Raw genomic sequence first — 17,463 nt, 5'->3', positions numbered from 1 at the left:
CTTAATTTTCGGGCTCGCATTCGTCTTTGGATGTGTTTTTGTTGTTGTTGTACGGTTGATGGATGCTTTCTTTTTGTAAATTATTTTTTATTACTTTTTTTGTTTGTATTTTTATTGAATAACGATTATAAAACATTTCATTTTAATCTTAACAACATTTCCTTTTGGTTTTTTCGTTTTGTTGGTTTTCCTTTTGGTTTATTTTTTGAGTGGGTTTTTTTTTAGCTTTTTGTTTCTTGGTTTTGCTTTTGTATTTGTCATATCTTATTGGGCGTAATACTAAGTTATTTTTCTATATGTTGTGGATTACTCGTGTTATCTGCTGTTATCTTTTATATGCTTTGATTCGTATTGTTCTGGTTTTTCTTTTGGTTCTCTGCTGTTTTCTGTGTTATTGTTTCTCAGTTTATCGTTATCGTTCATGTGTTTTATTCATGCTATTGCCGATGCTCTGTTCGTTGGGTTTCTGCTTGGTCTATGGGCTCATGGGTACCTGCAAACATATCTAGGTCTAATTGGGTTCAGTTAAGGTCTGGGGGGCTGTTCTCCCAATTCTGTTCGGTTGTGTTCGGTTCGGTTCGGTTCCGTTCGATTCGCCTGGGTTCGGTCCGGCTGTGGGTCTTGGAGCTTCTAGCTAAACTTAAACATATATTTTGGATGTTTGAAACAAGGCCAAATCAAAATTGGAAATCAATCAACAAAGAATTTTAACAAATATATCAATATTTTTTTTATGTATACATATACATTATACATATATTATTATATATTTTTTTCTTTTTTTAATCTCTATTTGCAGTCTTTGTCCTTAATAGAAATTTTGTGTGGTTTTTTTGTATGTTTCTAGAAGCATTGAGAAGAGTCTGACAGATAGTTTTCATTATTTGTGGCTGGTTTTATTTTGTATGTTTTGATTTACTCGTACGTGTATAGAATATAGCTTTAGCATATGGTATATAGTAGGTATTATTTATTCTTTCTTTTTGGTTTTTGTGTGTGTTCGTTTAGTTTTTCGTTTTTCGTATGCGTGTTAAGTGTTTTGTCGTTTAGTTTGCAATTAAATTTAATGGAAAACTTGAAAGGATTGTTTCTGGTTTAAATTTAGGAGAAGTCGAGCGTTTCTTGCTTGTTCTTTTTGTTGTGACAGTTCAGTTTTGTTGTTTTGCGTTTTTCCTTCTTTTGCGTTTTGCCATGTGTTAATTATTCGATTCGATTCATTCTTCGAGTTATTCTCACGTGTCTGAGCTTGGTTATTACGATTATAATTATGTTTTTGCTTTACAACGATATGTCTGCTTCTTCTCCTGGAGATTTCTTCGTTTATTCGAGTATCTTTAGTAGTAGCTTTACGCTTGTCCGCTTGGGCTAGGTTACGACTAGAGTACAGTAGAGTAGGCTACAGTTGCGTTGAGTAGAGTAAAGTTCGATAGCGTTGAGTTGAGTTGGGTTCGAGTTGGGCTCGAGTTGGGTTCGAGTTGGGTTCGAGTTGGGTTCGAGTTGGGTTCGAGTTGGGTTCGAGTTGGGTTGGGTGGAGAGAGTAGAGCAAAGTTCAAGCATACGAAACTAATACAAATATCGGATGAGATGCGCCTTCAGCTCTAAATAAGTCTATGAATACGAATGGGTGTGTGTGTGTATGTTTGTGTGTGTGCCTCTGTTTGTACTTGTTTGTGGGTTTTTAAATTAGCATTGCGATCGATTAGCTGTCAACTGCTGCTGCTGCTGCTGTCTCTGGTGGGTGATATGCCAAAGACAGGACTAAAGTTACAGAATAACAACATGTAAACTAAGAATACATGTCAACCGATTGCTTTCAGGCTAGGTAGATCGAAAAGACTACTGTTACGATTACCGATTCCACTTTGGTTGGACTAACTACAAATATATTGGCAAAATACAATTGAAAAATCTACCGAATGATACGTTACGGAAACGGAATGCAATGCGACTCGGATACGGATACGCTGGCAAACGTAATGCATTTACTGTTGAGTAGATACTCGTGTTAGCTAGTAGTAGTAAGAAAGTAAGTATTTACAATGCGGCACAGCGGAGTGTGCGAAATAAAACAAAAAATTACTTCAAAAACTCTTTCTTTAATTTCGTCTTTGCTTTCGGCTTTAGTTGATGAACATCGGAAAGGATCGGCTTGGCTCGGCTTGGATCAGATTGGTTTTCGTTTTCCTTTTCCTTTCCCTTTTTATTCTCGGTTTGTGCTGAGTTTTGAGTCTGCTGCTTCATTATATGCAAGACCATGGCTGGAATTTCTTTGGTACGAGTTACTCTAGGGTTTCTTTTCTGTTTAGTCCACAGCTCGTGACTCGATTGCAGCACACGTGCGTGTGTGTGTGTGTGTGGGTATGTGTGTGTGTGGCTACGTGTTAGGCTATGTGCTATGTATGTATATGCTTCTATATATACAATTTGAATTTTTGTAAAATTTTTCTCGTGTACTTAGCTCAATTGAATTACATTAAATGTTTGTCCATCTCGAATTAATTGTAATTGTAATTTTAATTTTAATTGTAATTTATTTAAACATATAATAACATTTCTTTTGCTGAACACATTTATTCCAAAATTTTTATTTTTTTGTTGTTTTTCTTTTTTTTTGTTGTTGTTTTGTTTTCTCTTTGTTTGGTTTTGTTTTAAGCGTTCATAGGTTAATATCAACACAATTTGTTTTTCTGTTTTCTTTACTTTATTTTTATTTAAAATTTTTTGTTTGGTTTTGTTTTTTTTTTTTGTTCTTTTTTGCTTGTTTTGTGTGTGTTTTAAGGTAATTTTAGTGGCTCAGTTTTGTGATTAAATCAAAGTCTTAAGATGTAGGAAAAGAACATTACGAGTATGAACGAATAACCATAAGAATACAACTAAACACGAATCCTATGTCCTGCTATACATTGGAAATCCTTAGACTCATTTACAATTATCATACATACATAGGTTCGCTAAATTTATTCAATTGTCTAGATTAATGCTAGGAAAAAAAAACAACCTTACTTTACACTCGACCCTTTGTATCTGCTATCTGCTATGTGGTATTTTGTATCTTGTATCTATTACGCTAAAATCATCTCCTCTGCCCCCTGGTCTCTGTCCTAAATCATAGTCTAAACATAGTTAAGCGGATCTGTTTCGTTTTATCCATTTTTCCCCTGTTGCTTCCAGCTTCCTCGTCTTCTGTTCTCCTCCCTATCCTTATTCTTCCTATCGTTTCCTCCTTTTGGTGTTTGCGTTTCGCTTATTCTCATTCCTCACTACTTCCTATGACTCCCTCCTTTCTACTTCTAAGAGATACAAGGACTCTGGAGTGGCTAAATACAGTACAACTAAAGGACATTTTTGCATGTGTGTTGCTCTCGGGTGCATCGTTCATGGTTCTTTGTTATATTTATTTAACGTTTATGATTATAGAGTGGTTGTTAAGATTTTATTTTGTACAAAAAAGCATTTGAATTTTCTGTTTACTTTTGCTTTTCAGCTTTGCTTCGAGAGTATTTACAGCAGTTATAGGCCAGAAATGGGCAGACCCTACCACGAAGGGGAACCGGCTAGATCTCGGGGGCTCGGACTCTAACTCGGACTCTGGATGTGTGGTCTTTCATATATGTACACACAGAGTTCGATCGATCGCCCCTGCTCGCCGGAGCTTGGAAAAGTATTATTTCTGGTTCGGTAAGCTCTTCTTCTCTTCTATATTGCAATTAACTTGGGAGTGGGGCTGGATGTGGGACTGCAGATGGGACGGGAGATGGATGATGTTGGCAGGGGAGGGGCTGGCAGTGGGATCGGAGGAGGGGGCGTGGGCTGTTCCATAAGGCATTTCCCTTAACCCTTAACCCTCTCTTCCCTAATTTCCATTCCCCCGATTCTGATCATGGTGTGTGTGTAATTGTTGTATGTGTGCGTGGACGGTATTCGAAGCTTTTAAAATGTACACATTTTTTTTTTTTTTTTTTTGGTTTTTTTTTTTTTTGGTTATCTTCAATATACAACTGCTGGTTCCTTTTTATTTACAGGTTACATATATACATACATATGTACATATATGCAAGTATATGTATCTATTAACACACACTCATATACATATATACATAAATATAAATTTGTTTTAATTTTTTTTAGCTTTTTATACTTTTTAATATATTTATTTATACATTGTATGCAAAATTTTGAAATTGCATAGTTTCAGTCAACGATTTGAATTCTCTTGGTTTTCCATACATTTTATACTCGTTTTTTTCTGTCTATGTGTAAATTTGTGTATGCATGTGTGTGTGTGTGTGTGTGTTGTGGGAGAGGTTTGGGGGCCTATGCAATCCAGTTGAAGAAGTATGTCTCAGGCAGGATCTCGGTAGCAGCTCATCTTATCATCATTTTTCTTTCCCTTTTTTTTTTTTTTTGCCTTTTTTGTTTTGTCTTTAAATGTATATCTCTTGTTATCTGAACGTAGTCGGTCGTATGGGCCTCTAAATATATAATATTTTGTATTATAAAATCATAAGAGCGTTTCCCGTTTTGTTTTTCATTACTCTCATTTGTTGTTTGTTTTTTGTTTGTTATTGTGGTTGAGCTGATCTGGGACTGGGATATCCATCCGTTGCATGTGGATTAATGCTCTTTTGCCTGTAGTTTAACAACAACAACAAAAATTGCTATTGCTCCTTGTATTGTATTATTTATGAAAATTTCATTTGTTTTCTTTTCTTTGTTTAGTTGAATATTTGTACTTTTTATTTCGATTTAATTCGGGGGGATCGAAGCAGAAGAATCGCAGGTTCTGTTCGTCAGCTGATATGGGTACAGTAGACAGGTAAGTGTTCAGTTTTTGGTAAGTTTGGTGGTTAGTGGGTGGGTGTAGGTGTGGGTGTGGCCATTGGAGGGCTAGAGATTTCCCTGAAGCTTTAGTCAAAAAACAAAATCCTCGCAACTGAATCGATGGATTGACGATCCCGACTAGGACCGAGGGGCTTTAGTGTTTACTGTCGCTGTTGTTTTTGTTGTTGTCTTAGTGGTACACATACACATACACATAAACATATATAAATGCACGCATATGCTGTGGTTAGGCTTATCGCTTAGTTACTTCAGTTAGCTGGTTAGTTGTCTATATTAGGCTACATGTATATGTACTTCCTGTCACATTTAAAAGCAGATATTGCGTCGAATCTCGTTTGCAGTTGCTATGAAGGTTCTCCCCTTTTTGTTTTGTTTAAACTTTGAACACTATACACATTGGGTTTTATTAAATATTACGGCAGTTTTTCTATACTTTTAGTTCAGTGTTAGTGCTAGTGTAAGTGTGTGTGTGTGGGTGGAGTGTCTATTTCTGATTTGTATGCCTGTGACTGCTTGCATTCCAGCTGGACTGCTTTCTTTCTACTGTAACTGCATCCCATCCTATTCTATGCGGACTGCCTGAAGTACTGCTTGCTCTGTGCTACACTTCTGTTCAACCTGTTCTGTGCTCTTTTTTGATCAGCTTTTTGGTTTGATTGTTGTGTTATGAGTTACTGACTTATTTACAGTTGTGTGGTCGGATTATGCAGGGCTAGTTATGTTATGGCATTCAATGAATTAGATCTAAAATCTTTGAGTTAGTTTATGTGGGCCTTCCCATCTGCTGCCGCCAGCAATTCGTTCGTTGTTTATGCTTTCATTTGCTTTTATCTTTATGGGGTTAATAGTTTTAGTTGGACAATGCCTGGGTTATATGTACGTACATATGTACATACATATGCAATTTTATGTACACATAGGGGGTGGTGCCTCGACTCTGTTCCTCTCCTTTTCGAGATGATTTCAACTTGATTTGCTTGTTTTGTGTTTGGGTCTGTTTTTGTTTTTGGTTTGGGGTATGCTCTTGCTTTTGTGTTTGTTGTTCACGTTTAAGATTAAGTTTATAATTTAATTAAATGTAATTTAAATGTAAATTAGGATTTAGATTAATTTAGCCATAGATTAAATTTGTTTTGTTGTTTGTTCTACTTAAATTAAATACAAACAGCTTTCTTTGTAGTCGTTTCTGGCATCCAACGTAACTCTTGTCAAGGCCAATTCTATACCACTTAACATCTTTCGCCCTGATCAGAGCACATAACATCAGATCAGATCAGATCGGACCAGATAGATATATGTCAGATATACAATAAATACAATTGTGGGTTGGTTTCCCATACGTAAAAAATACAGAGACGAGAACGAGACATACATACATACATACAAGTCAAAGGTATTGATAGGTTCAGACGTAAGTAAAGACATACGAGTATGTATCGCGTAGGTGGGAGGGAGCGCCACGTGGAGAGAAAAGAGAGAAAAAGTTATGTTCTAATCAAATCGGAATTCAATTCAGTTCAATTCAATTGATTGGTTGTCCGCACTGCCACTTTGAGTACTCGTAGTTGGGTAGAAAGTGTCTCTAGTCTGTAGGCACAACTCTGTGGTCTCTGGTATCTGTGGCAGTGCGCACAATCCGTTTTGGAATTTCTTTGTGGCGTTTTGCAACACTTTAACTAAGTTAGGCTCTACTGTTTAGAGGTGCACAAGGAAGGTGAAGTGGAAGTGATTTAGTTGGGTACAGATAGTGAGCGAGGAGGGTCGGAGAGTGGGAGATAGAGGTGGGGCCGGAAAGAGGGAAATGGAGCTGGGATGAGTGTGAGAGAAAGAGAGAGGGAAAGCGAGCGAGTGAGCGAGCGGTCGAGAGAGAGAGAGAGAGAGTGAGAGGAGTGTGCGAAAGCGAGTTAACCAACACTTACCCAGTAGTCAAACGTCGGTCTCGATACTAACTGCCAGGGCATTATTGTGCCTCATGGTGAGGGTGGTGGCGCCGCTGCCGCTGGCACTCCCACTGCCGCTCGCGCTACTCGTTGTTGCCGCCGTGCTCGCGCTCATTGTGGACTGCTGCTTGAAGCCGTTATGCTGCGGCTGCGGCTGCGTCGGCGACTGGTACGGCTGCTGCTGTAGTGGGTGCTGCTGCAGGGGATGTTGGAGTTGCTTATCGAGCGACATCGACATCGACATCGACGTCGACGATGCTGGCTGTTGCTGCAGTTGCTGCTGCTGCAGTTGCTGCTGCTGCTGTTGTTGCTGCTGCTGTTGCTGCTGCTGCTGCTGCTGTTGCTGGGCTCCCAAAAACTGGGCAGCTGCCGCACTACGTCCAGGATGTGTGTCAGTTAATCCCGGCGTCGACTCGACACCATCATCCAAATCCATCATATCCGATGAGGACTCGGACAACGATGATTTCTTCATGTGTTGACCTACTTGGTAGTTTGTAGTCAATTGTTTAGTGTGGTTGTCACCCAGTTTTCGGCACGCGGTGGCATACAAGGTTGTTTGTGTGTGTGTGTTTTTGTGTTTGTTGGAGAACGGGGGGTGGTGGGTGTCGTGAGATCGATTGCAGGCGTGTGTGTGGTGAGCGGGTTGGTGGGATGCCAGGATGGTGGGAGAAGAATTCATCGGAATTCAGGAGCGGAACAGTTCGGATCGGTATGGCATGGGTATGGGTATGGTACGGTTTGATTCGGTTTGGATTTGGATTTGTTTGGAGATCACGTTTCGATATTCAAATTTTCCATACAATTGTTGGACGGAATAAAGAGAGAAACAAAAAGAAGAGAGAGAGAAGAGAGAAAGAGGAGATCACACATACAGTTGTAATGCATCAATTACAATAATGTTTTTTGTTGTAGTTCTTGCCTTACACACAAAACACACAGTACGTGCAGAGTACGTTGCTTGTGGGGCTGCCACAGCCGCTGCCTCTGCCGTGGACAGGGCTGCCGCCTGCGTTTCAGCAGGTTTTGGGCTGCCCGTAAACGCAGCCGGCAGCCAACACCCTGCAGCCTGCAGCCTGCAGCCTGTCCGGCCTTCGCTGGCCTGCCTCAGCGGCAGGGCAGGGCAGGGGCAGGGCAGGGATGCCACCCACAATTCGTTTCTTTCTTCGTAAATGTTTCTATTTTTATTCGGCACGGGTACTTCTAATTCTTGTTTCTTTCTACACATTCTTTTTGTTGGCGGTTGTTTGGTTGCTCTACTTGAGTAGTAAGTATGTGAGGTTGTGGTTGGTTGATTGGTTGTTGGTTGTTGGTTCTTGGTTGGTTGGTTGGTTGGTTGGTTGGTTGGTTGGGGGACGGGCGGTCTGGATTATCCATTCGGATATGTGGTATATGCGTAAACGATTAACGAGTAACGAGTACGAGCACGGGCATGAGCACGAGGCTCACGAGGCTACGAGTACGAGTACGAGTACAACAGAGAGACACACACAGAGAGAGTGCACACACAGAGAGGGGTGGAACTTACCTAGTGTACCTGGCAAATATGGACAACTAGTGACATGATTAAAGTTCTGGCTCTGCATCTCCTCCTGGTCCGTTTCGCGGTGATAGAAGTAATTAAAATTACTGACGATAACCGGCACCGGCAGTGCGATTGTCAGCACACCAGCAATGGCACACAGTGATCCCACAATCTTGCCCCAAACGCCGACGGGTCTGTATTTCATGAATTTCATTTCAAAATTTTCAATAATCAAATTTCAGTTTTAGTTTCAATATCAATATCAATTTCGAATTCAATCGATTGCAGTTATCGTATATCAAACGATAAAAGATACAAGTTCAATGCAGATCATTTCGGTTTTGGTTTCAGTTTCGGTCGTTTTGGGGTTGCATTTCGTTGTTGTTATCGATTGTTATCGTAGATATTTGGTATTTTGTGGTGAGATTTTTGTGCAAAAATATTTTTTTCGTTGTTGGGGAGTTTTTATTTTTGTTTTGTACATTTTTTGGTTTTGATTTATATTTTGATTTGATTTGAATTGAGAATTTTGGAGTTGGTTGTTGGTTGGAGTTTTTTTTATATTTTGAAAATTGGTATTTTGTTTGTTTGGATGGAAGCGAGCGATGTTAACGAACGAACGATATAAATAAAATGAAAATACAAATATATAAGAAATGTAAAGTAAAACTCTCGTTTGTTCTTAATATTCATTTTGCGTTGGTATTATTTTGATTTTGGTTCTTTTTTTTTTGTCATATACTATATGCAATTGCAAAATCATACAGCATTACGCATTATATAGATATAGATATAGGTATAGATATGGATATTCGTTTCAATATATAGTTATAGTAAACATATAAGGGGATGGGTAAGGTATGTATAGAGAGATTCATATTTGGGCAGACATACATATAGGTAGATATAGATACGTACATATGTAGATAGATAGATAGATAGATAGATAGATAGAGGCGGGTAGTACGGCAGTACGGGATGTATATACAGGGTAGGTACGGGGTATATGAGAGTAAATAGGCATTAGTCTAGCGAACGATCAAACCAAAAGATTACTCGAAAGATGGCACAACACTTAGAACTTGGAACTTGGAGTGGAGTAGCGTATTGGATTGGTGGATATTGGTGGCTCGCATGGTGGTAGAGAAAAACTCTTTGAAGTGTGAAGGCAGCTGAGCTGTTTTAGATGTGGCTGTAGCTGTAGCTGTAGCTGTAGCTGTAGTGTTAGATATGTATGTAAATATAATTATTGCACAAGTGCGATCGAAAAACGCTGGTGCGGGTGGGTGGAAGTGGGAGGTGGAAGTTGGAAGTGGACAGACAGAAACAATCGACAAAATTTGTGCGTGTGGAACAGAAACTTTTCTCGTCTGACAGTATAGGATGGATGGATGGGTCAGGACAGGACAGGACTATAGGCCAAGGTTTGAGGGACTGGAATCATTGGCAGTTCGAGTAATTCGATTTGGCAGGCGCATTGGGCACATTTTTTTTTGGCAGCAGCTAAAGCTAAAAACTTTTGTATCTGTGTGGCTGACTATGTGTGGGAATGGGCGTGAGAAGGTGTCTGTATGTGTGTGTGTGTGTGTGTGTGTGTGTGTTTTTTGGTGTGCGTGGCGCATATTGAGCCCATGCAGCATGCTCGCCTTTCCCTCCTACTATCCTGTTCCTCTTCTGTAGAAACTTTTTATATATCGGTTTAGTTGTTGTTGGAGTTGGTGTTGGTGTTGGTGTTGGTGTGAACAAAACTCGATTAACTGTTTTTTCGCAGCAGTAAATGAAGTTACCGTTATCCTCAAAGTGTTTTTGTGTGTGCCCCCTTGTCGGGGATCGCCAGTGTATGTGTATTTCGAGGATGATGAGAATGGATGGATGGGAGTGCACTGTACTCTTCACTGTACAATGCTCGGTGAGTGTGGAATAGAGCTGAGCTGATGGGATATTTTCCAGCAGTTTTCTAGTATTTTTCATATGGTTATCAATATTTTGCTTATCTTTTTTTGGTTTTTCATAGGTGAACTAAACAACGACACAACGTTTACATTGATAATTGCGATAATAAAATAATGGCATTTAAAACTGAAGGGCAAACTGGAATCTGAAACAATCGCTTCGAACAGCATTGAAATGAAAACTATATTGAGATCTCATCAAAACAGAAAGAGAGAGAGAGAGAGAGAGAAAGACAAATGCTTTCTGCATGTGAAACGAATTGAAACTAAATTGAAGGTGAAACAGAACCGAGTCAACTGAGTCAAAAGTAATATGAAAGAAACGGAATGGAACAAAATTGGTTAGACGAATACAAATACAGAATACAAATACAGAATACAGAGACAAATACAAAGACAAATATAACTTGTCATAGACAAATACAAATACTGAATACAGAATACAAACAAACAGCTCAGCGAGTCAAAGTAAGAGATAGCAACAGTTGGGTTAGGTTTGGTTTGGTTTGGTTAGAGATTTTTGCGTATTGTAATCGGGAATGGAATTACAAAACCATATATGTAGGAGCTTTAGGTCAGGTTAGCCATTTACAGTAAATATTATATTTAGGCTTTGACTTTGTGGGATGGAGCGGTGGGTTAGTCATAAATAACGAAATAGTGGTAGTCGAAAAATAGAAAAGAATATAGTGGTAGCGGGAGGAGGAATGCCGCTAAAGCGACGGCACGCTCCTGGCAGGAGCATAAGGAATGTTAACGGTAACGGTAACGGGAACGGGAACGGTAACAGAGACAACACGAAACAGAAACGGGAACGGGAAAATAAAGCGATATCAAAATCATAATCATAATTATAACTGGAGTTTTCGTAAAGGTAATCATAAGAGTTAGAATTGTATAGATTTGCATACGTCATGTCACCATATCCAACGGTGGTCATGGTGACGACCGCCCACCAAAATGCATCGGGTATGGACTTGAAGAAGGAATTTTCGCTTCCAGCTTCCGCAAAATAAACCGCCGATGAGAAGAGTACGACGCCTAAAAAAATTGATGGGAGAAATATTGCTTTGCATTGGTATTATATTCTTATTGTTTTTGATTGCTATAATTTTTTTATTTGTTTTAAATTTTTTCAATATTTTTTTTTTTATTCAAAAATAAACATTAAACCAAAAAGTTTCATTATTTTTTTTCGAGATAGAGAGAGTTTTGGGTGTGTCCGTTGTGGGTAGTCTTTTAGTCTTTTAGGGGTCCGTCAGAAGCTCGTCCGTTTTCGGTGTGTTTGGTTTTTGTTTTGGTTTTTTTGATTGTTTTGTTGGTGTGAGGCTCATTTGTGTTACATTCTTTCTGTTTCTTGTTGTCTGCGGCCAGGACAGTTCGGTAGCCCTGGCTGGCTCTGTGTTGGTTTTGCTGTCTCGGGCTAACAAAAATAGTTGTATCATTCACGAGTGAATGCTCCATTGAGGATTTACTGCGATTTACTGCATTTCCCCAATCTGCAATCCGGCGGAATTCCCAAGCAGAAATTCAAAATGACGATGTGACCGTGTGAGGGCACTGAAAGCGGTTTCTGGTGAGCTTCTTTCTCATTGTTCTCACTATGGTGATATGCGAGTAGTTGTGGTAGAACAAACGCCCACAGGCAGAACAGACAACCGACCAAATTGGCCAGAGAATTAATCCAGACTCTTTCATTGCTGTCTGGCTGTGACAAGTGGTGGGAGAGAGACACACACACACACATGGTTAAATACTAAAGACGAATGAAAAGAAGTCCACATGAAGACGGAACGAAACGAACTGAATGAAAGAGGAGGAGCTTGACAGACACCATGCCAAACGATTTGTGGGGATGGATGGGAGTGGAAACATAAAAATCATAATTGGAATGAACGGAACGCAAAAGAACGGAACTGAGACATGAAATGAAAATGAAAATGAAAATGTGGGACGCATATGCATAGACTAAAGATTTATGTACAGAGTTGGAGGTTAGGTCTATGTGAGTTGGAATATTGGATAAAAGCGAGCGATCACACAGTACAACATCTAAGAAGGGCTTACAGGAGCTTAATCACATCGTTCAGTTCAATATACAGGGGGAGCAACTGTACAGCGCTGGGGTGAGAGCGAAGAGTGGACTGGGGCCTTCGTAATGGAGCCCCTCAAATCTGAGGGTGTGCTCCTTTTTGTGGGTCCTTCGATGCCCTCTCATACATAATATGGTATGTACATAGCATGGTGACAAAAGCAAAACATTAAGACATATACAGCTCCAGGAAAGAGACAGAGAAAAAGAGATAAAGTGGATGGATTGATGGCAGGGTAAGAGACAGACAGACTTGCATTACAAACACTCAGACAAACAGATTAAAGAGAGAGGAAGAAAGAGAGATAGTAAATAGTAGATACACATATATGAATATAGATGTTAGAGCAGGTTTACAAGATCGAGAGTAGCTTGTGAGAAGTGAGAGCACCAGCACATGACACCACAATGGTGCCCATGGCAGAGCAGCACAATTATGGGATTGGAACGTGTGGACAATTTAAACAATAGGCTGTACCTCATATCACCATATCCCACCGTAGTCATGGTCACCACAGCCCACCAGAAGCCGTCCGGTATGGACTTGAAAAACGAATTGTCGCTGCCAGCCTCCGCGAAATAGACCGCCGACGAGAACAGGACCACGCCTGCGATCAATTAATTCAGGGCGAGTCAAACAGAGATTCAGATTCATTAATGTATCGTTAGTATGCAATCGAGTCGTTAGTATTTGTGCGTTTCTGCTTGGGAATCTGTTGGGAAATGGAGGAATGGGTCCTCGCAGGACGATGGGTCTAACCATTTTCCGTCACAGATGTTTTTCTTTTTTTTTTGTTAATTTCAGTTTATTTTTTTTTGTGTATGGCCTTTTGTTTGTACCTTTTCCAAGGAATTTTCAAAGAAATTGGTTTATTTCCTCTTTAAAACAACTACAAGATATACATAAGACTATGGCTATAGATTAGTAAATGCTTTTTTTTGTGGTTGTTAATTTTGTTTGAATTGAAATCTGGTGCATTAAAAGAAAACTATTGGAATATTCGATTAGGTGGAACAAAAATAAGGTATGAAGAAATAACTGCAACTGGAATTTTATTTAATTTTAATTGATGTCTGTTTTGGTTTTAGTTTTTGGTTTTTGTTTTTTTGTTTTTGTTTTTGTGTGGAAATTGATTTTGGAAAGTTCTTGAAGTGACACTTGTGTTTTTATGTAAGTACTATAAGTGTTTCCTGTGTGTGTGTTTGTTTGAATGTAACAAAAAGGGTTTGCAAATTATCACAAAATTCGAAAGGAAAAGCGCAAACTTCGACTGTGTGTAGCCTACTTTTAGGCCACAAACATTGTGTTTGCGTGAGAGAGAGAGAGACAGAGTGTATGTGTATGTGTAAGTGTTTGTGTGTGTGGTTAGTAATGCTACTTAATCGGTGGCAACTAACTTTCCACAAGATTAACTATATGTATATGTAGTATTTACTATTATCAATATTATATATTATTAGGTTTGTGGTTTGATTAGAAATAAATGGATACATGGAGCTAGCTAAGTACGTATGTATAGATACTCTGTACAATACAATAATCATAAGTAGTATTTCATTGTTAGTAATTGATCATATATATAGATATATCTATAGATCGATACACGATTATATGCATACATAAATGTAAGTACAAGTATAAGTATGTTTAGACTAAACTACGGCAAGACAAATGATACGAGAACTGAATACGTACATAGAGGTACATGAAGAACAGAAGGCAACCATTGAATTATAACATAAATCCTATGGGAAATATCAGTACATCAGTATACATATGTATATTTAATCAGTTACGTGTATCACAGATCGACAGCCTTTGGCCCGTTAATCGATAATTATCGATATACTACAGCGTTTAGGTAGCTGCATAAGAGATGGAACTTTGGCGATACAACGTAAAGTAGAAATAATGGAACGAAACAGATAACAGATCACAGATCACAGACAACAAAAAACAGAAATATAAACAAAACACTTAATTGAATTTGACTTGTAATTGAATTGGTTGTTTACATACATACATACATATATATTGCTCGTATAGATAACGATATATTTGCTTGTTGGGTATATATGTAGATATAGATTTGTTTATGCACATGTCGGTTTAAATATGGTACACTAGCGATTAGACATACGCATCTGATACTTAGTCATGGTTGGTTAATACGTTAATCGCTCAACAGATACAACAACAAACTATAAGCTATGAAAATGACCAACTAGAAATTAGGATCACTATCAACTATCAACTAGAAGCTAGAGGCTAGAAACTATCAACTAAAAGCAAAAGATTTCAACCACGGCACAGTCTGTGGACATGGACATCGACAACGAAACGACAACGTTGATGATGAGTACGGTTTACGGATTACGGATTACGGATTACGGTTTACAATTTACGAACAACTTTTATTGGTGGATAGAGAACATGAACAACAATACAAAAAATATATACTTTATTCGAAAGAGATGGTTTTCTTATCATCTTCTTTTCGTTTCTGTTTGCTTGATCCATCCAGGAACGGATCAAAAATCAACGATAGTGTTGATCAACACTCTACTCTTCGTTTGGTTGGTTGGACAGCTTGAACGCCAAGAAGTTTGCCAATTTTAAGGTATTTTCAACGCAGTTTAACAGGCAACCGAAGCAGAGGAGAGTTGCAGAGTTGGAGAAGAAAGGGAATGGGGAATTTTGTAAGGAAAGGAGTAGAGTGGAGTGGAGTTTAGTGGAGAGGAGAGGAGAGGTTTAGATGCTATACACAGCTATGGAGAGATAGAAAGATACAAACGATATATTCTGCGTGCAAATTACGTGACGTCCTTAAAATTGCCAACGACTTGAGCGCGGCATTGAGGGCACAGCGAATGGGGGATATCCATTTCGATTTCAATTTTGATCTCGATTTCCATTTCATTGCACACAGCATTTGCCTTTCGCACTTTGTCAGAGTATATCAGGAGTAATAGACTAAAATTCGAGTACATTGAGATTGCTGTTGGTTATCGCTAGAGCCACAAAATAAAAACTAAAACTCAAATATAGAACGCAAACAAAAGATCGATCTGAAACTCAACGAACGTATCCAAAGTGAACAATACTTGTACACGATGCACACACACACACGCAAACGAACACGCACACATTTGAGAGTCATAGATTCTTAGGGAATCTTTATGTATCGGATGGATAAACATATACACTCGTACAAATGTATCTTCAAGTGCGCGTGTGTGTGTGCAAAGGGAAGATTGAGCATTGAGCTGGTGTCTGGCTGGGATTAATAAGAGATGGCTAAGTATCACTTGTTTGTTTATGGCGACCTATGATTGTACTTAGTTCTAGTTTTAAGATGACAATAAATAAGTTAGATATACGTAAATGGGTGAGTTGTACACGGGCTGTACTACGGGCCTCTAGGCTGCTCTTCGCTTCCTCTAATTTTTGTTTTAGCTCGGAGTTTCTCAGTGTATTTTTGTGAGTGTTTTCGTGTGTGTTTTTGTGAGTGTTTTCATGTGTGTGTGTGTGTGCGACTATATATAGTAAATCTAGTTTACTTTACTTTAGTATTACTTTAGTTTAGCTTGATGTTTTTATGTCTAATCTCTATCGTTGAGAATCTTGATAATGTGTGTTCGTTGTGGGGGAAGGTTCTGGTTTCTAGGGTTCTGGTTTATGGATTCTGGTTTCTGGTTTGTGGATTCTGGGTTGGTTCTGTGGGGTCAGAGATTAGGTGTGTTGGGGGACAAAGGGTGGCTGGTTGGCTGGGTGGAAGTGGGGATTGAAAGTATTCCTGACTGAAGTACTAGTGTGTATGTATATCTAATTGCTTGGCCACTGCTCGTAGGCAAATATAACTTAGTCTTAAGTTCTGGTTCTACAAATCGTATCTTCTAATCGAGAGTATAGTTTCGTTTTGTGTGGGTGGCAAATCAAATATCGAAAATGATAAATTCTTAAAAAGCAACACTGTTTTGTATTATATATTCAATACATATCATTTTGTGTGTTTGGTTTTTTCTGTTTTGTTTGCTGTCTGAGTTATTGCTGTTTTCCTAGGTATATCTTTGGCCGATGTTTTGTGGTGTTTGTTGTGCTTTGTGGTTGCTGGGGCTGTTAGTGTTCGGTGTTGTGGTATTCGGGCATTTAGGGATCGTGATGAGCAGTTAACATAAATGTGCTGGCTTGCGCTCGCAAATACGTTGCAGATACATCTCTCTTGGATCTCTGCATCTTCGAGAGGAGTATCTATAGGTATGTATATATGTATCTTTTGTGGTTGTTTTAATTATCGATTCTCAGAACTTTTGATGGATGTACGAGTATATGTGTGTGTGTATATATGGGGGCAGTAAGACAAAGAGACAGTGAGATTGATAGATAAAGATAGAGACAGAGAGAGAGAGCGGTGGGTTGGTGGCTGGAGAAAGTGGGCGCGGGGGTGGAGAGTCTGTCTGTGCTATGTTGGATGGTCGCAGTCGTTTTGCAGTATTTTCTTTCGTTTTTTGTTTTTTTTTTGATAATTCTTGTAAATCGATAACAAAAATTGGATTTTGTTTTGTTAAAGTTTTTTTTTTTGGTTGTTTTTTTCGTTTTTGCTGTTTGGAACTTACCTATAAATAAGAAAAATATAAGTAAACCTAATTCCCGCATTGAGGCTTTCAGAGTTCGTCCTAATATTTGTAAACCCTTCGAATGCCTAGATAACTTAAATATTCGAAATACTCGAACTAATCGTATCACTCGTAATATTGCCAAGGACATAGCCTGATTCGATGACTTGTCCTAAAAATTTGTATCGAAATATATATATATATATTTATAGAGTAGGTGGCATACATATGAAGAACACAGATACGTATAGTTGATAGGTGTTTGTGTAAGTGTGTAGGTGTGTGAGTGTGTATTGAATGAATTGATGGATAATCATTTATGTACATAGATCGATCGATATAAATAATGTCTGTTTGTTAGTATTGTAATAGGAATACTGTGGGGGGCGGATACGGATACGGATACACAACAATGAACATAACCTCCGAGGAGTGTTATCGATAAGTGTGTGTGTGTGAAAGCAGTGTAATCGATCGGTTGGTTACGTTTTTTGT

At 38.7% G+C, this 17,463-nt stretch overlaps 1 protein-coding gene and 1 long non-coding RNA gene across 9 annotated transcripts in view; both read right to left on the bottom strand.

Annotated features, from left to right (window-relative positions):
* LOC117581401 (potassium voltage-gated channel protein Shaker) overlaps positions 1–17,463 on the bottom strand; it is a 112,259-nt gene that overhangs the window by 7,193 nt on the left and 87,603 nt on the right. For 7 of the 8 annotated variants that reach the window (XM_034268546.1, XM_034268550.1, XM_034268548.1 and 4 more), the window contains 2 exons: positions 16,969–17,140; positions 11,171–11,300 (listed from right to left, as the gene is read on the bottom strand). In XM_034268546.1, coding sequence (XP_034124437.1) covers positions 11,171–11,300; positions 16,969–17,140 — 302 coding nt within the window. Of the gene's footprint in view, positions 1–7,454; positions 8,502–11,170; positions 11,301–16,968; positions 17,141–17,463 lie in introns of those variants that run through there. The other variant, XM_034268544.1, reaches the window with a different exon arrangement.
* On the bottom strand, positions 220–2,646 carry LOC117581406. The gene is made up of 2 exons (XR_004573652.1): positions 2,337–2,646; positions 220–1,608 (listed from the first exon to the last, which is right to left on the bottom strand). It is a non-coding gene; the product is annotated as an uncharacterized LOC117581406 (long non-coding RNA).

The sequence above is a fragment of the Drosophila guanche genome, unplaced genomic scaffold, assembly GCF_900245975.1.
Source record: "Drosophila guanche unplaced genomic scaffold, DGUA_6, whole genome shotgun sequence".
NCBI lineage: Eukaryota > Metazoa > Arthropoda > Insecta > Diptera > Drosophilidae > Drosophila > Drosophila guanche.
This window is presented reverse-complemented; position numbering and strand designations above follow the sequence as displayed.